The sequence below is a fragment of the Haemorhous mexicanus genome, chromosome 23 (assembly GCF_027477595.1).
Source record: "Haemorhous mexicanus isolate bHaeMex1 chromosome 23, bHaeMex1.pri, whole genome shotgun sequence".
Lineage (NCBI taxonomy): Eukaryota > Metazoa > Chordata > Aves > Passeriformes > Fringillidae > Haemorhous > Haemorhous mexicanus.
In genome coordinates this window covers 6,046,169-6,070,968 of record NC_082363.1, presented here as the reverse complement: position 1 = coordinate 6,070,968, position 24,800 = coordinate 6,046,169, and the positions used below count along the sequence as shown (strand labels likewise).

Genomic DNA, 24,800 nt, shown 5'->3' with positions numbered 1-24,800 from the left:
TTGATTTTTTTTATCTAAACGTTTTCAGATACAAAATGAGGGTTTGAAGTAATTTTTTTTTTTTTTGTTAGGCAATATCTTGTGTTTAATATTAATCATCAGAAAAGATTGCTTTGGTTAATTAGAAGTATATCATCTCCATCAGACTGCAAGCAGCCAACTAGAACTCCTTAATGAGTTAACTGATGTGTGCTGTGAAATAAATTAAAAAATAGCCCTTTTCAATAAGCTCAGTAATTAAATAATCAGACTTTTGTGGTGGCTTTCCTTCTTCTAGGTAGCTGGGATCAATCCTGTAAAAACTTGGTTTAGTTCTTGATTACCTGGAATCACAGAATCCATTCCTTGTTTTATTTTGAAGTGCTCTAGAAACATGTCCCTGAAAATGCTGTTTGGGTTCATTTTGTCATGTGGAGGGATGAGAGGCAAAGTCAGCTGAGAGCTTTGTTCCCACAACACTGACAATAAATTGTTTCTTAACTCAAGGTATGCACTTACTGCCATTTTATGAATCTGATTATTGTTCAAGGTGGTTTCTTTGATCTGGTAGAGCTCTAGCTGGGCCTTGTAGCTGATAATGCTTCAAAATAAGGATGATCTTGAAAACTCAAACTGCTTTTTATAGGCTGGCCTTATCCTGGGGGAGTTTCTGGGAAGGATGTCCCCTTTCATGAGGTTCCTGCCAGCTCAGTTTTCCAGGGGTTGAGGTCCCTGGCAGCACCGTGTGCTGCATCAGCCACTTGTCCCAGTTTTGGATCCTCAGTGAGCAAGAGGGTTTTATTCTGTCATAGAAATTTAATCCTAATGTGTAGTAATAATAGAATGTGTGCTCTAAAGGTGTGTCTTGCAGGCATTGCTGTTTTCTCATTTTTTACCTTGGCCCCTTTTGGAGCCAGGGAATAGGAAATAGGGATTGATTTGCCTCAGCCCCTGCACTGAACCATGGCAGTCCTGGAGATCAATTGTAGGGGCTCCCACTCTTTCAAGCTGGGCTATATTAAGCTCAGTTTTTGTTAGACTGTTGCCTCACAAGTACATGCTATAAACCCCTGTCTTTGATTTAATATTTATCATTAATTAGGCAGGTGACTTGCTCCTCTATTTACAGACTTCATCAGCACAAGCTGCTCGTTAACTTATCATTCACTTAATATTCCTCATGTCAGTGATAAGCTAATGTTCAGATCACAGATGTATTACATTGCCTCCATATGGTGCTTTGTCTAATGAATTAATTAACTATTTTGGAAAAAAAATCCTTGTGGAGATTTTTTTCCTCTTGGTGAAAGGTCACCCTAGAAATGGTGGAAGGGTTTTCCACTGGTCTTTGTGGTTGAGCAGATTTTGGTTAAAAACTTTGCAGTCATTTTGCTAGGGTCTCATTCTAATTTTCTTTGCACTTGAGAAAAGTTTGCTTTAAAGTTGATACTTGGCAGCTTTTGAAGAGTTGTTTGAGTCAAATGGCCACATCCAGTCTACATCTCTGTTCCAGTAGCTGCATCTTTGCCACTTTGGGTGTGCAGTCCTTTAGCTGCTTGGAGGAGCTGGTTGCTTTTCTTTTTCTAAATTGTTAACAATTAGTTTAATAGTGCAGTGTCTGTTTCAAATGCTTGCACAGTAAACATTTGCACATGCAAATAGAGTAGGTATGAATGTTTGGGGATTTGGCACCGTAGATATGTGGAATCACAGAAACTTCAATGCTTCCTTTGGAAGGACAAAAATAGAGGATCTAAAATCAGACCCAGTATTGCAGCCAGTGTTCACACATTGCGTGTCAGTAGCCTGTGAGTTTTGGCTTGCTCAATATAATGTTAAAATAATTTCTTGACAAAGAAACTTTTTACTACTTGCATTATCATTTGACACAGAAAATGTCTCTGTCTTTTTCTGTTAAAAAATAGTCTTCATCTTTGATGAGGTGTGGATGTTTGAAACTTGCAAGTAACATTGAAGATGAAGATTTAAGATGCTTTTGCATTAGTTCCTGGGGATTATAGATGTACAGTCTGCTTCATCTGACTAAGTATCAATTATAAATCAAGTCTGTCAGAATCTTTATAGCTCCTGTACCCCACAGAACCCACCTGTACCAGCTGTGGGAAGCTGCTGACCGTGGTGGTGTGCAGGGCTTGGCTGTGTCACTCCTACAGCTGTGAGCAGCTCTAAAAGGGACCCCTGTGGCACAACACTTAATATTAAATACCAAACTCTCTAATTAGCCATTCACACAGAAGCTGCTCATCTGCATTTAAACAGTCACAACAAAAGTAACTTGGAGTAGATGCTGGGTTTGGCTTAAGCAGATTAAATGATTTGTTATGTTTAGAATATATTAAAAATAATCATGGACCTGCACTTGACCTGCCTGAACAAAAGAAATATTTACTGTCAAGGTAAAAATGAAGTCAAATGAGGTAACTCTGCAGACCTAGAACATGTTGAATGTTCATGTGTGAGGTGTTATCAGTACCAAACACGTCTCACGCTATCAGTAGCAGCCATCCTTTGTGCGTGTCCATGGAAGGTGCCAGGGCAGAGCAGCAGCGCCATTTCCCCGAGGAGCTGCTCCTTTAACAGCTCTGTCCCTCTCACCTGAGCCAGAGCACGGAGCTGTAACGGGATTATGATCATGTGAGGGAAAAGAGACAGGGCTGGAGGGAAGGGAGAGGCAGCGGTGAAAGCACATCCTGCCCCAGCCGTCACTCACGGCCGCCTTCAAAAATCCAAATCCCCAGGGATTGTGGCTGTGCGTTGATATTTAGGAAAGCAAGATTGTTCTGAGTCACAACTTGCTTCCCCTGCTGTGTGTGGTGCTGCTGGGCTGCCATGCTGCTGCTTTACACCTTTCTGGTTTCTTCCCTAGAATCCATCTACCGCCGGGGAGCCCGAAGATGGAGGAAGCTGTACCGAGTGAATGGGCATTTGTTTCAAGCCAAACGTTTTAACAGAGTGAGTACTGTTGCATGAAACGTTGGGCTTTGCTCATGTTCTGTGCTCATTGTTTGCCTCAGTCTGTGCTTTTTCTGTGTTGGAGTGTTGGGAAGAAAGGAAAAGCAGGATGCTTGTTGATGTGACATTTCGGGCTCTGCGGTGTTACTCGAGTCATAACGAGCAGGCAAAACTTGGCTCTGTTTGAATTTGAGTTAATGCAGGATTGGTGGGAATTATTTCTTTTTAAAGTCTAAAATACTGTGTTTGGGACTGTTTAAACTGTTACATCCTTGGAGCAGCTTCTCCTCTCTCCAGTCCTGTGATTTTGGTTGCTTGTTAGCAAAATCTTTTACCTTCAGAACACTTTGCCATCCATAAAAGTTACAGCTGCTGATGTGAGCTTTAACTGTTTAGTACCTGGGGTACTACTCAATCCAAGAATTTACAAAAGATTTTTCATTGAGCTGAAATACAGCTGCATTTGGAGAGCCTGATTTAATCCACATAAGCAAGTGAATGTGGCTTTAAGGCTGAGACACCTCCTTCACTTATCCCATTATGCCTAAGTATTGCAGCATATATATAAATGTACTTGGGGGAATTCCACACAAATCTGAGTGCACTCAGAAGAGTTAACTCTTTCATTCAGCAGGGACATTTTTTCTAATAATTGAAATAAGAGTTTTTTCTAAAATTTCCCACCCCAAAAATGCACTGAAAGAAGGAAAAGCCCCTTAAAACTCAGCATTTTATCACTAAATATATTTAAAATATCATATATATGAATTATCACATGAATTTGTATCATGTACTACAGGAATAAAATGTATGAAAGTAAACTTTTAATGTTTATTTGCTACATAATGCCAACATATTTCCTTTGGATCACTATGAATGCATACTGCCACATTAATAATCCAGAATGTTATAGATAATGATGTTTTATTTGCAATGAGGTCAGTAGTGAATATACACAGAGATTTTGATGTCCACATTAGGATGTCACAATCCTAAACAAGACTGCTTTTATACCTGCATGCAAGTGACATCATTCAGAGCCAGAACACAAATCACATCCAGCTGAAGTCAGTAAGCAGGTTGCCATAAACTGGAAAATGTGACATTAAAATGGATAAATTAATGTGAAATTATGGTCATGTCTGTGTTACTGAATTCAATACCAAATTTCAGTGTTGATGGAATTTTTAAGGCTGGAGTATTGCCTTAAGAATTCATTCCTGTTTCAAAGGAACCTTTTGCAACTTTTTCAGAACATTCAGATAAATGAACACATGCAAAAATTTCAATTTTAATCTTGTTGAACTTAACATAAAGGTGAACTCTCTGATGTGGCTTTGACTGCATGTGAGAGGTATGAAAGGGTTACCTGAATTTCTGATGGAATTTGGGACCTGCCCCTCCTCTCAGGGCCTGACAGGTTTTATTTAGTCTTAATAGTACTGCTGCAAAACCTATAAAAGGATACTGAAGGAAGTCTGGTGGGCCAGGAATTTTGGAAGAGGTGGCAATAGATGTCCCAGGCTTCCTCTCATCAGGCAGTTTTGGGTTATTTTTCTTTCCTCTGGGCAGTGCAGTTTGGGTTCCTCCTGATCGAGGAGGACTGGCTGCACAGATGAGGGAAATGGAATTAAGTCTTGTTTTCTACAGCTGCCAAAGTACAACAATAATTTCATACCAATATAAAAATGCTTGTTTGAAGAAATGCTCCATTCTTTGCTCATTGGTTTTTGACTATTCCAGCACTGCTAGCAGGGATTTTCAGGAGCTGAGGAGTTTTGGGCAGGAGTGTGTGTGACTCACTGGTGTGAGCATCTGGTGACTGCAGTGTACTGGGAGGAGCAGGCTGGCACTGGGGCATTGGGACAGAGCTTTGGGAGGTCTGGCTGAGCTGGGCTGGGACTAGCAAGGCTCCTGTGCAGCTGCAGGGTGATGGGCACTGCCCCAGCCTGCTGCAGGAATGGCTGGAGAGCATTGGCAGCCAGGGGATGAGGAGTGAGTTTTGTGTTGGCAGTGTGGGGAGGGTCACTGGGCCTGGGTGACTCCTTGGTGTGCAAGGATCTCAGATTGTTGTTTGACCATAGTAACATACACTGGAACAATGATTTAAAAACCTCTCCTGTTCAAGTCAGCAGCAGGATGTCTGGCTTCCTCATTTACCCTCATTTTGATTTAACTCACATGCTCCCTTCTTACATATGTAAAAACACCATAGGTTTTTGATGCTCAGTGCAACACAGAGGCTTGATATCAGACATGATTAATGGGTTTTAATTATGCAAAGTTTCTACCACTGTTAAAATGTATAGGTGTAGATGTAGAACAGTTTTTATACATTGTCTGCTTAATGTTTTGTGCCTGTGTTCTCCAACACAGTCAGTTTGGGTGCTTCTTGTACATGATTGTGTAGTACAAACTTCTGGCAGTTTTGTTTGGGTGACCTCTGTCAAAACCTGAGATTCTAAATAGACTTATTCTCTAAAAATGATTTGCTAATGTCACACTCTAATGTGTTCCATATGCTTGAGGTATTTGTTTTCCTAACATTCATTTAAGAAGAACTGCATTTAGCTGAGTTCTGGGTGTGAAGTGTAACCTTCAGCTATTATTGTAATTCTGGACATTCTAAAATTATTCCTGAACATCTGTTGGGTGACTGGGATGGGCTCTTGCTGCTAGAGAGCTGCTCCCTTGCAGCAGGGATTGCTCCTGGAACTGATGATGTGCATTGTGGCTTGCAGAGAGCTTACTGTGGCCAGTGCAGTGAAAGGATATGGGGGCTCGCAAGGCAAGGCTACAAGTGTATCAACTGCAAGCTGCTGGTCCATAAACGTTGTCACATCCTTGTCCCACTGACCTGCAAAAGGCATATGGTGAGTGTGTGCTCTGGCCAGGCCTGAGGGCTGCCACTCTGGCCTTGTGGTAGATGTGTCCTGAGTGATGAAATGGGGGCATGGCTGTGGGTTTGTAACACCTGGGAGTATTTGGGGTTCAGTTTCTGTGCATGACAAGCCTTTGGATTGAGAGAGAAAAAGAAAAAAAGCTTGTGGTGTGACTTCAGTGTGCTCAAGCTTGAATTTGAGTTCTCCATTAGACACTGACAGCTTCAGAAGTTATTCCTTTTAGCCTGTGGGAATGTTTTAAGAACTAAGGCAGTGATATAATTTCTGCATTGCTCTTTTCAGAAAGGCTTATTGCTTTCCTGTTCCTGACACCTCAGTTTCTCCAGTGCTGTTCCCTTCCTCTCCATGGCCCTCAGTCCATTGCCAGTGCTGGTGTCTTTCCTGGGCTTTAAACATCTGTGTATCTCAGTTTTAGCCCTTTCCTGTATTTCACTGGTGGTTGTATCATATTTTTTGTGACTTAAACCAGTGTTTTTCTTTGCTGGTATTGTATGTGACTTGCCTTGACATTACCAATTCTTTGCCAATTACTTTCTTCATGCTGCTGTACTTCCTGGAATAGTCCTGCTTGTCTTGGGGATGAGCCCAGGGTCCATCCAAATGCAATACAAAATATCTGTTATTGTGGTCTTCACTAATTTATGCATCATTGGCAATAATTCATATTTTTTTTAAGCAGGAAAGGAATATGCCAGGGCTGTAAATGGAGTGTGTAACATCATGCTGAAGTGTTTACTTGGTTGTAGTTCCATGTGAAACACTCAGAAGTCTTTAAGTAGAATAAAATGTTGAGCTTTGCTGTAAATACCCCACTCCCATTTGTAGAAGACAGCCAAGCACCTGCTGTAGCTGCAGAGAATGGCTAATGCAGCATTGAGGTTTTGGTAGGCTGGTTTTACCCTGCATTACAAAATGGTAATATTTGGACACATAGACTCCAAAATCCAGTTTTCATTGTGGGGGAGGGGAGGATCTCCTGGAGTTTGGGGCAGGGCACTCCCAGGGCTGCATGCCCAGGGGGTCTGTGTGTGTCTGTTTGGCAGGATTCGGTCATGCCTTCCCAGGAACCTCGCTTAGATGGCAAAAACGATGAGGCTGATCTCCCTTCAGAGGACACTGATGGAAGTGAGTGCTTTCTTACTTTAGAGCCCCTCTTGCTCTCATTTTTTCCTCTTCCTGTTAACAAAATGGAAAAATATGGTCAGCTGGTCAATATGGTCCAGTAATGTTTAAAGCAACCTGGCCATAAGCTACTAAATCTTTCTGTTTATTGATTTTTAAAACTACTTCAGTGACGGCTTTTATAACTTTTATAACTTTGATTTCTTTTCCAGTTCCCTACATTCCTTCAAACCGGAAACATGACACCATTAAAGATGACTCTGAGGTATGTTCTTAAAATATTTTTGTAATTTGTGTTTATGTACTCCAAATCACAGAATGAACTAGGTTGGAAAAGACCTTTGAGATCATCAAATTCAATCTAATCATTCAGCTTTTTATAAATAGTTTATTTGTTCTGGGCTTTCTGCTGCCCTTTTCAAAAGTCTGGGGTTTTTTTTTTTTTCTGAATGTTGATAGTTTTTTTTAAAGCATTTTTATTGGATTTTTTTCAGATTTCTTCTGTGTTAAGTTGTTGTCATTCCACTCATGATCCAAGACACCTTTTAGCATTTTTGTTTTCTCACTTCCATTTGTTGGAATAACAGTGATTTAGCAGAGGATTTGACTTTTATGGTCCTTACAACCAATGGTGGCTTTGCCATTGCCTTGTCTGCTGTCCCTAATGGATGTCACCCTCTGTCACCCTCAGGCTGTTGCTGTGGAACTTGGTTCAGTCTGGTGACCCATTAACTACCCAGCTCTCTGAGAGGGTTCATATAAATCATACCTAAGCATTTCTCCACAGCTCCTGTGGAAACACGAGTAGAAAAACATTCACTTAAACTCTTCTGTCAGGTCTTTTGTAGAAGATCTGACTCAATCTCTGCACATCAACAATGTTTTTCCTTTAGAGCAGTCTGAAAAAATCGGAATATGCTTCAATTCTAAAGGGCTTAAAGACATTTCTTTTAAGAATGCTTCTGGCATGTTTAAAATAAACAGGATGCACTCTGCACAGCACTGGTAGTTGTTCTGATGTTCCCCTCTGAGCCAGGCTGCACCTTTTTCCTTTGCCTCCACTACAATGCCTGTCACTCCCATTCCTTTCACACTTGAGTAGCTCCTGCTCCTGGTGACTGACTGCCTTATTTTCAGTCGTGTAGCTACAGATTTTTATCTCAAATTCAGAAATGGAAGGGTAGAAATTAAAAGCACATCAGAGAATTTTAATTGCTCATTTAGGCTGTGGTCAGTGCTCAGGTTTGTGTTGAAATTTGGGAGGTGCTGTTTGCTCAGCTGCCCTGAATTGCACTGCTCTGATTGTCCCACCTTGCCTTTGAGCTGAAATGATTTAAGGTATCCCACAGAAAGGAGTTGGTGTTCTGGGAGCTTTGTCTAGAATCTTTAAGCTTAGAGCAATCTCTTCTAATAGCAGTCAATCCTAGATCAAGATTCTTTATATAAACACTTTCCACAGTTCTGCAGAATGCTGATCTGTCTGCAAGTACAGTAGTGTGAGGTCAGATAAAAATAGGCCACAGAAGTGTGTCAAAGCCTTGGGTAGATTGATGAAACCTGCAAGTCCAAGTACCTGCTGCATTCATCTAGTTCAGCTGCTCCATCTTCAGTCCCATGTTTTCACATCTAATTCCAGCAAATAGCCAAGGTGATAAAATTTCTCTTTGTTAAATAATGAATTTAAAAATAACATTCTTCATAGTGGAATATTTCCTGCAAATTCTCAGACTTGAGAAATTGAGATCTGCTTCTGTGTGTTCCCAGGAACCTGTTAGAAATCCAATTTTCATTAAAATGATAGTGAGCTGAACACAGACAGTTGTTGCCTAAACTGAAACCAAGACAGGTATATTCATTAGCAAATTAGTGTTTCCTTATTCATCTTATTTTTAGATAGCTTTTATTAATTTGTGCTGTTTCTGTCAGCATATGAACAATGCTCCTCACTTTGTACAAAGGATACAATGTACATGGCCTGAGGTTCAGGAATTTGGATAAACCTCATTTCTCAAGGCACTGCTTTCTGCTTTCTAGCAGGGAATATGAAAATGATTAGTTGGATGAACAACTGCCTTGGAAAAACCAGTAACTTGTAGTAAGAGCAAACCAAATGGAAACCAAACATTTCTAAACAAATGTGTTCCAATCAGCATCCAGCCCTGGGTGCCAGAGCCAAGCAAAGTCAGCAAATTCTGCCCAGTGCTTAAAGATCTCTCTGCTTTAATGGTTACTTGCTATGGAAATGTCTTCAGTTTCTAGCATCTGTTTCTTTTTATACAGGATCTCAAACCAGTCATTGATGGAATGGATGGAATTAAGATTTCTCAGGGGCTGGGACTCCAGGACTTTGATTTAATCAGAGTTATTGGCCGTGGAAGTTATGCCAAAGTTCTTCTGGTTCGGTTAAAAAAGAATGATCAGATCTATGCTATGAAAGTAGTGAAAAAAGAACTGGTCCATGATGATGAGGTAAAAGTCTGTGTTAATTGCATTCTTTTACATACCATAAAAACTTACTATGCTTTAACAAAAACCATTCAACTGAGCAGGAAGCTCATGTTTCAGACAGCTTCTCTGGCAGAGAAGTTTTTCTGACTTTGAGCTCGTTTGTCATCAACTCTGCATGGAGCACCAGGATGAAATCTGACAGAAATGTCCCTTATTTTAAGAACAGCTAACAATTACTAATAGTCTTGGTAGAAATCATGTATTAAACACTCCAACCTGGATGTGCTGATCTGTAAGTGATGAGATAAATGGGGTGGATTTTGTGCATTTAATTGTGAAAGAAAGCAAATGTGTTTTCCAAGGCAAAAGCATTGTCTGTGTGTCACTAAAGGAGCTGAAACTTTGTTCTTGCACTCATGCTGGCAGAGCCTATGTGCAAGTGACTCAGTATTCTGAAATATTTCTTCCATGAGTTCAAAAGTTATCCTACTGCCATTTGAGATCCCTGTGTTTTTATCTGCCACAGAAATCTGCTGCTTTTCTCCATTATTTTCAAAATCCTTTCGATTTTTTTAATACAACATCTCAAATGCATGAGTTTCGGGGGAAAATTGAAAATTAAAAAGGGAAAGGTTTGGGGGTTTTTTTTTCATCTTTTTCCTGTAATGCCCTTTTATGAAAGTAGGGTGTTTGTGCAAAAAACATCAAACCACTATTTTAAGTGCCCTTTGTGTTGGTAGTTTCAATCAGTTGCTCTGTCTTCTCTGTCATTATTCCAGAGTCTGGGCTTAGTTCTCCTAAAATCCTTTGGCTCTCTCATTTATTTGATGTTTCCTCTTTATGAACCAAGATGAGGCTGTTGTGTGGTTTATTTACTGTTTTCCTTTTTAACATGTGCTTTTCCAAGAAGGTGGGAGCCAAAGCCAAGTCCTGTTTAATGAGTTGTGCAGCTGTTTGAGAAGCAGAGGTAGATGAGGAAAGACTTTCTGGAATTGTGGCTCTCATAATTACATAGAAGATAGAGGAAAGAAAAACCAATTAGCTCTAAGATAAGCTATATAATGAAATTCTGGGAATTGATAGGAAATTCCCAGAATTCTGGAGTGCATGAGATATTGCAAGTAATGGAAATTTCACCTTAGAAGTGTTCCACAAAGAAAGAAAATCAATTTCATAGCAAGTAGCAGCATGTTTAAATTAGCTGGTGCTTTCCTAGTGCAGAGAAGTGAGATGGAGGGAAATCCAATACCTGGGCTTCTCTGCAGTTTTGCTAAGCTCAGTTTTGTTAAGTGGAGCACTGGGATAATCCTGATGCCAAGTGCACTAATGAAGAGTTAATTTAAAGATCCTAAAGACAAGCTCATTTAGTTAAACCAAGAAGAAGTGGACATATTTAGTGCTCTATTCAGAGTTGGATTTTTGGCTCTGGAGTTTGGTCTGGACTCAGGTTTACCCCTCCAAGGTGATGTGTCTTCACAAGGCTCCACACACAAAACCTAACAGGTTTATTTAATTGGATGGTGACAGTTCTTGGTTTCCTCTGAGAGTTCAGTGTCAGCATCCACCCCTGACAGGAAGGTCTCATTTCAGTTTCTGTATTTATTGTCTCCAGATTGGCTGGGAAGCTGGGAGGATCTGTGGTGAATGGAGAATTTTTAGAACAATTACAGTTCTGGTGTATTGGCAGGGTGCTGAGTGTTTGCAGGGTGGCACAGGATCAGTGCATTGCATGAAGGGTGAATATCTGCTGCTAAGCCCAGCTGTCTGGGATGTTTAAATTCTGTGTGCTTTTATGAAATAAACTTAAATGCTTTCTTATCACAGCTCTGAATTTTGCAGCACTGTGCCAGTATCATGCAAACTGTTTTTATGGTGTGGTTTTGCAGTATTCAGGACTTCTTCCTGTTGAAGGATTAAAGATATCTGTGATGCTTTTCATGATTTTGGCTGGACCAACTAAGCAGGTTTTGGAAGTTTCATTGAATTGAATTTGAATTTCAGATGAGGAGATGAAGTTCAGTTCACTTGATTCTTTTAAAAGCTGGAGATTCACATTGTTTGTGTTACTGGCATGAGCTGCTCAGCAGCTTTGGGATCATTTATCTAAGAGCTGAATTTATTTCCATGCAGCAGTGTGAGCAGTTTATCAAATATTGCAGATGTGTTTTATTAACAATGGCTTAGATTTTTGTGCAGGCCTTCCATAAATGGTTAAATCATTTCTGAATATATGACTGAATGACCATGTTTTATAATTTCCTCCAGATTTTAAGGGATCCTTGCCTTTCTGAAGAACAATGTAACAATACCTGTGTGTGAGGCAGAACTGTGGTCTTCACAGGTGTTTTTCTGGGAACACCCACAGTGGTTATCCAGCAGGAGTTCTGATTGTTCAATTACTCTATTTCAGGATATTGATTGGGTACAGACAGAGAAACATGTGTTTGAACAGGCATCCAGTAACCCATTCCTGGTTGGTTTACATTCATGCTTTCAAACAACAAGTCGGTAAGAAAGATCTGAAATTCTTTTTTTTTCTTTTTTTCTTGAGAATCTTGATCATTGTGCTAAATTGCTTCCCCTAAAGCAAATGTAACCACTGCCCTCACACAGCCAGGGATTTTTGGAAGGCAGTATTAGCATTGTCAGGGATTCAGTTCTGGGGGATAGCTCAGGCAGGGGTGTGGAGGAGAGCGTGGTCAGAGCTGAAGGGAAAGGAGGAGCTGTCCTGCCTTCCTGAGCACAGCCCTGTGGAATGGGGAACACACTGGGGACCTTCCCAACCCTTTCCAGCAGCTTCTGCTGAGCAGGCCAGATCAGTGCTCAGCAGTTCACTGTTCCTAAAGAGCCTGAGAGCTGGGCTGCCCAGTAATAACCTTTTAATAATAATATAAACCCCTACCTGCACAGTGATATTGTTACCTAGGAGGCTTAAAAGCCTTTAGCACATATCAAAGCAGTGTGGGATTTTGAGAAGGTGCTTATTTAACTCTTAACTTAGAAGTACCAATTCTTTGTCCCTGTGTGCACAATCCAAACTGGATTATTTGCTGCTTATTTTGCAATTGGAATATGAAAAAACCAAGAAATTTCATGTCCATGCCTGAGTGTGTTCCTGGGGAATTGGGATGTGGTTTGGGATATTTTTGTTTTCACAGGCACCTGTTTGCTGTTACACTTTTATAATGCCTCATGCCATGTATGTCATAATCAGAAAATTGTCATTCTATCCAACTCACTTGCAGTGTAGAGTGCAAAGTTTTAAAGTTTTCATGGATTTTCCAGTCATTTATCCTTAAGAATAATCACTGGTTTTTTGCAATGTGTATTGTCAAGTTTAAAATACAAAGCCATGCCCTGAACCTTTTCTTCAGTCCCCAAAATTTCACCTCCCTAATGGTCAGAGCAGAGGAAATCTTCCTAGCAGGGAAAAGAGAGATGAAGGAGGTAAAGGAGCTGATCAGTGTTCTGAAGGTGCATGGACCAAGGAGTGTTTGGAAGCAGGGAGAAGGAAATAAAGAATGATCTCCAGAGGTCACTGACTGAGGATTTGACCAAAACCAACTCATCAGAAAAAATAAAGACCTCAAGAACTAAGAAACTGTTGGGAAAGGCTCTTAAGTTAAACCAACATTCCCAAACACTTTCTCACCAAACACAAAGTAGAATTTGACACCTGATATAAAAATTCAAGTGGTCAGGCAGGGTGAGGGATTGAGAAGGAGAGTTCTTGTAGCTACTGAAACCCAGGAAAAGGCTGAGTCAGCAGCAGGATCCTGTGCATCCCTCTTTGGCAGCTACACTGACAGAGCTGAGGAGCAGAAATTGGAAAAAAAAAACCCCATGCTGAACATAATCAAAGCTTTCTGAATTCCTGGTGTATCTTTATGGGTCCTGCTTTTCCAGCCCAGCTGCTTCTTGCAGTGAAACTCTCGTTTTTTGTTGGTAACTTCAGCCATTTGCCATGGATATAACCATAATGTCATGAAGTCACAATTTGATTATAGCTGTAATGTTATAAAATCATAATTATGACCTCATTTACATCAAGCAGGAAAAGCACAAAACTGATTCCAAGTGAATAAATTCATCAACATCAGATTGTGTTAAGTGGCCCAAAGAAAATGAGTTGCAATAAACCAGGTTGTGACAAGGGTACTGATGGGGGGAAAGCTGCAAAAAATGTTCTTTCTCTTCAATATAGTTTTAAATAATTTTTAACACAAATCTGTAGCTGAATGTGAGGCTGATTGATGCTGTATGTAGCTATGCACTGTTTCAGATACTGATGATGCTTTTTTCATTATTGTAATAAAATATATGCCCTGGACTTGCCCAGCATTGCCAGATAAGTGTCTTCCAACAGCCTGAAACCTCCATCCTGCAAACCTGCTGGTGTTTCAGTAAATCCTTCTGATCCCAGCAAGGCCTGCCACTGCTGACACTCTTGAATATGACTTGGCAAGGAACTTGCAATTTCAACTTCTGAATGGTGATAAAACATTGGGGACTTCTAAACAGGATAGGAAAGCTGGAAGCAAAAAACCACCAGGAGTGCTGTAATAAAATTCTCAAGGCATTGTTATGTATTTTGTTTGCTGCTTATTTAATTTCAGTTTAGCATTTATCTTCTTGTGGGGAGGCCACTCAGAGTCCTGCCAGCTGGATTTTGTCCAATAGATTTTCCTGGTTTAAGTTTTAACACTTTTTAAGTGTTTCAAATGAAGAATCCTTTTCCAAAGAGAGTCAAATCACAGCTAGAGTGATCTGAGAGACTGGAGCATGTGTTCTCCAGAGGGAATGTTTTCCAGTGTGTGGATGTGTGGAAAGGAGCTTTCAGCTCATGGAAAACGAGGTGTACAAGGAAATGCTGCTCCCTGGGCCAGCCCAACCTGCCCCAGCAGCTCTGTTCCTATCCTGAGCTCTCTCTGCCCTTGGCAGCATTGCCTGGATCATATTTTCCCAAGGATGAAAGCTTTCCTGCAGACTGGAACAGAATCCTTCTATCTGCCCAGTTCCACCTGGATCTCTGGCCCCTGCTGACCTTTCCCTGGCTCAAACCTTGGTTCTCCAGAGGAACAAATGAGCCCAGAGCTTCCATCTGGTGCCTGTGTTGTGTAGTGTCACACTTGTTTCATTCATATAATTATAAATGAATAGAATCATGAATTATAGTTAATTAATTCATTTATACAGATAAAGGTGGCAGCATTTCAATAAAGAGAGTATTCCTACATAAAATACATCAAATAAGTGCTCTCTTTTTTCCCCCTCTTAAATAGTTTTGTATCTATAAGAAATCTAGAAGTCTGAATCAAGAGTGGAAGTGAAAATAGTTCAGATGGGAAGAATAAAACCAGCTTTGCTGCAGAGTTCCTTGGGATGCATTAATGGTGTTCTGTAATTTCAGATTGTTCCTTGTCATAGAGTATGTGAATGGGGGGGACCTCATGTTCCATATGCAACGGCAGAGGAAACTTCCTGAGGAACATGCAAGGTATTTCCTGCACAGGGCACTGCTGGTGCTGCTCTGCTGCTCTCTGCACTTGGATTCTTAACTTTAGAATGTCCTGCCTGGGAAGAAATGTAGATTTTATTTTCTTGAAGGGTATGAGTATTTTTAGAGAGCAAGCAGTTCATCAGTAGGAGCAGTTATTCCAATTTACTCCTCCTTATTGCTTCCTGTTTGGGTGATGCCTCTTTGATCTGTTGAGGGAACATGGAATATTCTCCCTCATTTGCTCTGATGTTGAAATAATTCAGTGTTGGTGGGAGAAGATGAAAAATCCAGTTTGCTGTACTACACAAAGGCTCACTGTCACTCTGAATCAGAGGAAAATAAACATCTTCCATCTTGCTATGTGGAATTTTCAGACAAAAAAAAAATCTGTGTGATAAAGAATAAATATTTTCTTAATTAGTAGAATGAAAAAAAAATCTCATTTTTATATAGGGAATGTCTTATAAGAACTGTGTCTTTATCAGTAAATGTAGCTTGGGTTTTTTATGCCATTCATTCATAAAAGTTGGCTGTAAAATTATGTTTTAAGAACAGATATTTAAATTGCACCAGCTTTTCTACCATATTAATGCTAATATGAACTTTCTCCTTTTGAATTTTAGGTTTTATGCTGCTGAAATTTGCATTGCTCTAAATTTCCTACATGAAAGAGGCATCATCTACAGAGATTTAAAACTGGACAATGTTCTCTTAGATGCAGAGGGTCATATCAAATTAACAGATTATGGCATGTGCAAGGTAGGGTTTTCCTGACCTTTCTTCTGTCCCTCTTGGAGAACACTAAGAAAATTCATTTTTATATTAACACTGGTGTTACTGAGCCCAGAATTTGGTTGTGGAATTGGAATTTTATTCTGAAAAAAACTGAACTGTTTTTGGAATAGAACCACATTTGGAACTGAATTGTAATGGGCTTTTTCCTCCAAAAAAACCCAAAAAATCTATTTGAAAAGGACTTCCAAATTGTTGAACTGATTTTTTTAAATGTATCTGTAATTAATAAGCAAAATATTGTTAGATACATGTTGTAACTGAGTTTTAATCAGCTTTGCTGAGGAGGAGCTGTGGAATCCTAGGCCATTTTGAGCACTCTGAGTATTTATTTTGTAAAAGGAAGCTCCTTAAACTCCCTGAGTAACTTGGGGTTTTAACTCTAATTAAAGGAAATACCCAGAAAAGGAGGTCAGGTTTTAATTTCTGAAATGATTTCTGCATGTAGGAAGGTTTGGGCCCAGGTGACACTACAAGCACTTTCTGTGGGACACCAAATTACATTGCACCAGAGATCCTCAGAGGAGAAGAATATGGTAAGGCATGAGTAAACAAGCTATAGTTACAATAAATCTAGCTGTAGCTTGCTTCAAATACAATTCATATTTTGACTTGCACATTTCTGTGTTAATATATAATAAAACTTGAGTGCTTGTTGGACAGTTTAATTTTTTTTCCTGAAATAAAGGGGTTTTTTCACTTCCTATCACTCATTTCAGCTTCTTATAAATCATACTTGGCCTGAAAAATATTTATGAAATGATACAATAGGAAAACATTTAAGCTGCAGCTTTGCTGCCTGCAGACAGTTCCCCTGCATTTGTCATGCCAGGTGAGCAGGCTCAGACTCACCCAGTGGTGTGTGAATCATGGCAGGGGTTCCAGTATCTCCTGGGGTGACTTTGATTTCATATCCCCATTTGTCTGTTTAGCCCAGAAATAAGTTTAATGGGCATTTTATGATGTCCATTTGCCTGTCTAGCCCAGAAATTTAGAATTTCAGCCCAGATTTAGAAATCAGTTTTCCACTTTTCTCCAAGGAAATATTTTCCTGAACCGGTTGAGGGAGGGGCTGCTTGAATCTGCTTTTAGAGGAGCCCCTTTGGAGGGTCTCTCCCAGATTTGCCCTAAACCAGGACACAGTGCTAAAACCAGGCCATCAGTCTGGCTGTGTGTGAGACAGGAGATGAAATTGCAAGGAGTGCTGGCTGAGGAATGTGTGTGTGCCCTGCAGGGTTCAGTGTGGACTGGTGGGCACTGGGGGTGCTGATGTTCGAGATGATGGCGGGGAGGTCCCCGTTCGACATCATCACTGACAATCCAGACATGAACACTGAAGATTACCTCTTCCAAGGTACAGCTTTGGGCTTTGGGGCTGCTTCTGGGGGGATACAGCCCCAAGGGGCAGTTTGCATGGCACAGCTGGGCTTTCCTTTCCCACTGTTACCCCACAGTGCCAACTCCACAGCGGGCAAAACTTCTCTAAAGCAGTTCCTGCAGTTCTGTCACAGAATCTGCCAAGTTCTTCTGGAGGGCCTGATAGAAAATCAGTTTCTGTTTAAAGTCACACTTTGCCCTATACTGAGGACTGAAAGTTTTATTTTCTGTTTACACAACAAATAAAGGTAATGAAGGTAACATGTCCCTCAGGAAATCTTGCAATGCCAATGGAACAATGCCTTTGTTTGTTCTGCTTTGCAGTTTTTTGAGAGAGGGGGGAAAAGGACAACTGCTGGATTTTTATTTTGTTTATTTGTAGAAAAAACTCGTCATCGAAATTGCTGCTTCTTGGTCAGCACTTATGCTGATTTATGCTTGAATTTCTGTAACTCCTTTTGTTTGCATGATTTAAAAAAATTTCTTTATCTTCCATTTTCTAACTGGTACTGTACTGAAATAATAAATGTTTGTATGGAATTCATGGTCAGTGTCACAAACCAAAACCCAATATTGCTGTTTTTAAACTGTCACAGTTATTCTGGAGAAGCCAATCCGGATTCCAAGGTTTCTTTCTGTCAAGGCTTCCCATGTGTTAAAAGGATTTTTAAACAAGGTAAATAACATTCTCTTATTTTTAGCATCTGAAAGCTGGAAGTCAGAGCTTCCTGTTGAAAGTGATACAGTTAAGAAGTTAATCTGCTTACTGTTAAGAAAATCTATAAAACCTTGGTATCCTCTATGTTAAAAACCCCACTTAGTCTCAAAATTACTGAGGGAATTCCACAGCATGGGCTGGATGTTCAGCTAGGTGCAGGCTTTTAAAAAATAACTGCAGCTTTGTTTATAAACTCTTTTCTGTAATACTTATTTAATTAAGCTGATTGAAATCTGAAGAACCATTATCATGAATGGAAAAAAGCAGGATAGGAATTATTTTAAGAAGCTATTTTAAGTTTCAAACAAATTTTATTTTAAAAAATAAATACTAAGTATCCCTTGCTAGCCATAGTGTGTTTATGCCAGCAGAGTTTGCACAGTCATGGCAATGCTGGAGTCATCTCTGTGGGCTTTTGGCACACGTGGGCTGGAAGTGGCTTGCAGTGTGTAATTCCAGTGTCTGTGTTTTCCACAGGATCCCAAAGAAAGGCTTGGCTGCCAGCCCCAGACAGGATTTGCTGATATCAAGTCTCACACGTTTTTCCGCAGTATCGACTGGGATCTGGTAAAATCCCTCCTTGTGTTCCTGGGGGTTCCAAAGGAGCCATCCTTTAATTTATTAATTGTGGGCACAGACTGGGATCTGGTAAAATCCCTCCTTGTGTTCCTGGGGGTTCCAAAGGAGCCATCCTTTAATTTATTAATTGTGGGCACAGACTGGGATCTGGTAAAATCCCTCCTTGTGTTCCTGGGGGTTCCAAAGGAGCCATCCTTTAATTTATTAATTGTGGGCACAGACTGGGATCTGGTAAAATCCCTCCTTGTGTTCCTGGGGGTTCCAAAGGAGCCATCCATTAATTTATTAATTGTGGGCATTGACTGGGATCTGGTAAAATCCCTCCTTGTGTTCCTGGGGGTTCCAAAGGAGCCATCCTTTAATTTATTAATTGTGGGCACAGACTGGGATCTGGTAAAATCCCTCCTTGTGTTCCTGGGGGTTCCAAAGGAGCCATCCATTAATTTATTACTTGTGGGCACAGACTGGGATCTGGTAAAATCCCTCCTTGTGTTCCTGGGGGTTCCAAAGGAGCCATCCTTTAATTTATTACTTGTGGGCATAGGCTGGGATCTGGTAAAATCCCTCCTTGTGTTCCAGAGGAGCCATCCATTAATTTATTAGTTGTGTGCATATGAACAAACCTGTTGCAAACAGGCAAAATGAATTCTAGAAATGTCAAAGTGGTCCTAGTACATTGAAACCCAGCTGGATTTACCAATTCTGACTCCTAAAATAAGCAGGATTATTGAGGTGGGTGTCAGGGTTTAGTGACCTGAGGAGGAGTGAGCAGGATCAGTCCCTTTGTTAGGGACGTGCCAGGAGAGCAGTGGGGTTGTTTATGAAGGGGCTCTGGTTACAGTTTGCAGATTTCCTTTAGTACTGCTGAGGTTGAGGGAGGTTTTTGGTTCATGGTGAAGAAGATGACTTGCATTTCAGTGGGTTTGCAAGCAAATATTGTATCAAAATTGGGTTTTTAAATCTTCTGCTGCTTGGTAATTGTGTTACCTTCTGTCTCCAGTGCAGAACCATCCCAGAAATGCCATAATAACATTTATTGACATTTGAGCAATAAAGCTGTAAAGTCTGGAGCACCTCCCTGCCAGCATTACATTTTTCATGGGTAGTTAACAATTGCAAAGTGTGTCTGTAGTGTTTCCATAGTCTGGGAAGGCTGCAGGAAGTGTAGGAAGAGGCAGCACTGACATGAAAGAGTTCAGATGAGAGAAAGCTGCACAGTTTCATTTTCCCTTTGAAGCTGCTGCTCTAAATTTCATTGTAACATTCTTCAGAGAGCACAGTGCAGAAGGAATTGGTGCTTTAAAAGACCTGATGTTTACAAAATTATCCCAATAATGAGGGCTGTCCTTAACTTTGTCAGACATCCCTTGCTTGGAGTTCTCTCTTCAACCTTAGTGGGGGTTTTTTTTGTTTTGTTTTGTTTGGCTGGAGGTTTTTTTGCTATCTTGTGGTGCCCCAGTGCAGCTCACCTGGAGCAGAACATCATGTCCTGCAGTTTGTTCTGCTTGGCAGTTTTTTGAGAGAGAGGGAAGAAGATCACTGTTGGATTTGTATTTTGTTTATTTGTAGGAAAAAATCTCTCCATCGAAATTGGTACTTCTTGGTCAACATTTATGCTGATTGAATTTTTACATTTTCTAACATATTTTATGGCTGAAAGCTTTAATATTAAATCTCTATTTTAAAAAAATGGACAGTACTGCTCAGGAGGATCAACGTCAGAGAAATTTGAAGTTAAATTTCTAATAAGTTTTGGCAAATGTACTCAGGAAAAAATGAGAAAATACTTGGAAAGCTTTTTTAGTTATTAGAATCTCCTACTCACCACCTGCATTTCAAAGAAAACATTTGGACTTAAAAGCTTTTCCAAATCTTTTCAAGTTGTAACATAAGGAAACGAGTCTAACACCGACTTTAAAACTTGTTCTGTGTGGAGCTTGAGCTAAATGGAAAAATAAACACAGGGAAAGAGAGCCCAGAGCCCAGGAACATTCTTCCTGGTGTTAGTCATCCAAAGTGTGTGGCACAGCCCAGGACACTTGAGATTGCTCTCTCTGGTGTAGGATGGCTCAGCAGCATCCAGGGCAGCTCTTTTCTGGATTGTTTTGGGATATTCAGTCCATTCTTACCTCAGTGCCTGTCTTGTGGTGTTCAACCATTATGTGCTGGAGTAAGAACTACCAAGCCACAGCTCCTCTTTGCAGTGAGGGATTTTCTAGAGGTGTTTTTCCATTCATTTTCTCAAGTTAAAGGCTGCAAGTTCTCTCTATGGCTGATTTAAGAGGGCTTTTATGCTATAAAAGGAGGAAGTCTGATGTTTAACCCCTCGTGGAATAATGCTTGGCTGTTGGATGTGAGTGTGTGACAACAGCTCACAGGGACAGTCCTGCCACCCTGCTTCAGTTTTTAAATATTCATTTTGCTGATTCCTTCATGTTGCCATTGTTCTCTGGGGGAGCTGATTATTTCTTCCTCACGACTTTGATCAGGTCTGGGAAAGCACCATGAAATCATCGATGGGATGTTGATGTGTTCGTGTACCACCCTGTGACTCTCACAATTTCCTCATATCTCCATATGTACTTCCTGTGCTCTTGTCTGAAACCTGAAATCCAAGATTTTTCTGGGATTTAGTCTCAGTTTTGTTTGCTCTGTACCAAGCATCATGAGAGATCCTGGCCTTAAAATCAGATTTTATCTGCTGTTGGTAATAAAAGAGATCATTTTGGTCAGTGGTAACTACTGCTCACTCTCATCACAGTTACCTGTCCTGAGTTAGATTATGGAGATTTGTAGCCTAGACAGTTTTTTACCTGAATATAAAAGTTAAAATTAGAATGTTTGTGTCTGTGCTACTATGAATTGGACCATGTGACAGATCACACACAAATGAGGAAGAAAAGTAGGTCGATTTCTCAGGAACAAAAGTAAATATATTGTGCTAACTGCTGTATTGCAGCACTGTGGGAATTTATCAATCCTGAATCTAATCTACCAATTCAGAGAAAACTTAAAAGGCTGAATTATTTGTGGATTTCTATTTTAAAATGCAGAGCAGTAACTGTATTGCTGTCTGTTGCCTGGCTTGTAGGGCGTACTACTTGGTATTTTGATGTTCCTTTCCAATAGCATTTACAGCAGTTGGGTTTGAGTTTCCTGAGGGATGCTGTAACTCTTGCCCACTGTAACTTTGTCCTTTGCCCCCCGTGTTGGGTAGCTGGAGAAGAAGCAGACGACGCCCCCGTTCCAGCCGCAGATCACGGACGATTACGGCTTGGACAACTTCGACACGCAGTTCACCAGCGAGCCCGTGCAGCTCACCCCAGATGATGAGTATGTGCTCACCCCCGTCCAGCTGCAGAGCTGGAATTCATTCAGAGATCAGCTGAGAATCACTAACAGGCTGTGTGTGTTGGTGTGGTTAGTTTTTAGTTTTCCCAAAGGGGATGGGACTGCTGGGGTATATTCCTTCAGCTTTTATGGCAGCATCAGCCTCATTACATGGTTGAGACATTAGGAAGATGGCAGAAGCTCATGTACAGCCAGCAGCAGCCAAATATTTCTTTCACAGAATTCAGAGAATCCCCAGGTTGGAAGAGACCTTAAAGACCATTGAGTCCAAGCCAGCCCCAACAGCTCAACCCTGGCACCCAGTGCCACACCCAGGCTTTGTTAAACACACCCAGGGATGGGGACTGCAGCACCTCCCTGGGCAGCCATTCCAGAACTTTCTCACCTTTCTGTAAAAACTTCTTCCCAATATCCAACGTGTATTTCCCTTGGTGCAGCTTGAGACTTTGTTACAGAGCATCTTAAAAACTTTTTAGCCAATAGCATATTGCTAAAGCTTACAGACAGTTGTAGCCAATTGTGTGTACACCTGCTTCACAATGTTTGCTTGTCTTCTTTCAATTAACAATACACAATTATTAAGCTTAAAACCTTTTACTATCTTCCTTTTAGAAATCTTCTTACCTTTACTATTTCCCACAAGTATGTACTTGCCATCAGAACTTAGTCACATTTCAGTAAATTTGAAATTCTTTGTATCTTGCATAACCTATTCTGTGATGGAAGACTGCCCAGTGTTCTGATGAACTAAACACTGCTCTCGTTTGTTTTTCAGAGATATAATAAAGCGAATAGATCAGTCAGAATTTGAAGGATTTGAATATATTAATCCATTGTTGCTGTCAACAGAAGAAACAGTATGAAGGAATGACCTCGTTGGGGACAGTGTGAATGACATTAATTTATCCTTAACCACAGTATATGCATGCGAGGCTGGGGACTGGTCACTCTGGATGGAGACCAATGATCTAAAAACAAATTTGCTGCTGAAAATCAAAGAAGAGAATTATGATTTTGGTGGGTGTCCTCTGCCACTTAGTGATTCTTAAGTTCTGGGCACTGACACAGCTGGCTTCATTAATGAAGGAATTTGCATTTTGTGCCTGTTTCATGAAGGATTGAAACGTTCATTGCATCCCTGCAAAAGGAGATCATGAGAAACTTTGAGATCCACACACTTTCTACAAACATTTGATGCAATGAGCTCCCAGTTGAAGAGTATTACAGTGTAACATCCTGAAGAATAAAATATATTACAGTGGTGTTGAAGCTTATTTTTGATGCCTTTTTTCACAAGTGGTACCTGTCTAAACATCTCAGATATATTTAAAAGGAGTTGTGTTTTATTAGCAATCAAAACATAAATTTGGGTACAAGATTTAAGTGCCTAAATGGATAAACTGCATTGAAGGATTATTGCATTTTTGGGACGTTCTTACACCTGGTAAGTTCTGCTTGTTAATATTAAGTAAAATTCCATCTGAAACATACAGTTCACAGCTGCAGCCTGATGTTTAGTTGCATTTTTACAGAATTTGGAATGCAGAGTGACTCAGTGAGATTAATTCCAAATTAGAATTTACGGTATCAATTACACAATCTGTTGTCTTAAACTCCAAATTTACCAAAATGTAGAGATTGAAGAAAACTAAATTTGCACACAAAGGATTTCTAAACATACTTAAGCAGTGCCTACACCTACAATGATATTGTGTTGTATATTAGATTTTTGAGAAGTATTTTTATCAACAATACAAATATTCAGATGTAGAGCAAAAGCATAGTAAAGCATAGCCTTAAAGTAGTAAATCTAGAATAACCATAAGATCAAATCCACTTTCCTGATAAAGCACACCTCCTGCTTCTGATAAACTGTCTGCTTACAGTTGCTCAGTGTGCATTAATAACTAATCCTTCTGCAGCAGAGAATGGGATCTTTCAGCGAAAGGATTTGCATCAAAGCAGTACAATTCTTTTAATGGCAGAAAAACAAATACCTAAGAAATTGGAAGAAGCAAAAGACAACTGTGGAATCCCTTCTGGTGGGAGCTGGGGGTGCCAGGGGTGCCAGGGGAGGGGAGGACTCGGGAGCTCAGCCCTGCTGCCTCGGGCTGGGCTCCAGGGCTGCGGGGGGAGGGAAAACAAAACCCCTGAGCTGGCCTCTCACCTGACTGGGAGTAAAACACAGGAGAAATTGTGACACTTTCACTTTCTTTACATTAACCTATGGTTTTCTCAGGGTACAGCATTGCATTAGGTGCTGAACATGACATCTTTGGGATTCACATCCAAGTCATGAGGTGCTAGGACCAGACTGCCAAAACATTGTTAGAAATAGTCAATTAATCATTGATTAACAATCTAGGTTTTGTATCCCCTCCTTAGCCACAATTATGCAGACCTGTGGTTGTTTAGTTCTATGAATCCCATTCAGGTTTCAGTTGTGGGTTTCTCTGTTGGACTGTAGCTTTTCATATTCAGCAAAATGTGTTTTAATCAACACTAAATAATTTAACTAGTAAAAAGTACTTGCCTCAAATGCCTGGACTTTAGATACTTTATTACCTACTAAAGGCAACATTACCTTTTAAATGTAATCTGACATTTTTTTAATTGCTCCTTTTCCCCTTTTCCCTCTTCTTTTATTTCCCCTGAATAATTTCCCGTGCAGTGTTTGAACTCCCCTGGTACTAAAGCTAATCAGTAGTGATCAGAGTGACTGCAGGCAGCTCATGAGTGGAACTGTGACAGGTTAAGCTGTCCTTTGACATGCCAGGGCATGGAACTTGAAACTGGAAATATTAGAAATGTGGGTTGGGTTTTTTTTTTTAACCTTTTTTCCAGGTTTCAGAACATTTTGGGAGGGAGGGAAGGAAGACTAGAAAGACACATTTTGCTAATCAAACATTGTAAAGACTATTTGATTTTTATTTAAGAATTTACAGGCATTTACAATGTTGCTGTGTTGCCAAATAGTTTGCTGGGTACAAGTTTGGTTGCTCATGTGCAAGTGTTTGAATAATGTTCTGTTCATGATGAAGGGGAAATTTTTTATATA

General features: G+C 40.3%; 1 protein-coding gene across 1 annotated transcript in view; it reads left to right on the top strand.

The window, feature by feature from the left end:
- PRKCZ (protein kinase C zeta) overlaps nucleotides 1–23,016 on the top strand; it is a 39,861-nt gene extending 16,845 nt beyond the window's left edge. The window contains exons 6-19 of the mRNA XM_059866442.1: nucleotides 2,867–2,952; nucleotides 5,694–5,825; nucleotides 6,899–6,980; nucleotides 7,190–7,242; nucleotides 9,258–9,446; nucleotides 11,836–11,933; nucleotides 14,836–14,922; nucleotides 15,549–15,684; nucleotides 16,166–16,253; nucleotides 16,952–17,071; nucleotides 17,691–17,770; nucleotides 18,290–18,379; nucleotides 21,609–21,724; nucleotides 22,518–23,016. Of these exons, the coding sequence (XP_059722425.1) occupies nucleotides 2,867–2,952; nucleotides 5,694–5,825; nucleotides 6,899–6,980; nucleotides 7,190–7,242; nucleotides 9,258–9,446; nucleotides 11,836–11,933; nucleotides 14,836–14,922; nucleotides 15,549–15,684; nucleotides 16,166–16,253; nucleotides 16,952–17,071; nucleotides 17,691–17,770; nucleotides 18,290–18,379; nucleotides 21,609–21,724; nucleotides 22,518–22,605 (1,445 nt within the window). The 3' untranslated portion in view covers nucleotides 22,606–23,016. The remainder of the gene's footprint in view (nucleotides 1–2,866; nucleotides 2,953–5,693; nucleotides 5,826–6,898; nucleotides 6,981–7,189; nucleotides 7,243–9,257; nucleotides 9,447–11,835; nucleotides 11,934–14,835; nucleotides 14,923–15,548; nucleotides 15,685–16,165; nucleotides 16,254–16,951; nucleotides 17,072–17,690; nucleotides 17,771–18,289; nucleotides 18,380–21,608; nucleotides 21,725–22,517) is intronic.
- Nucleotides 23,017–24,800: the final 1,784 nt, after the last annotated feature.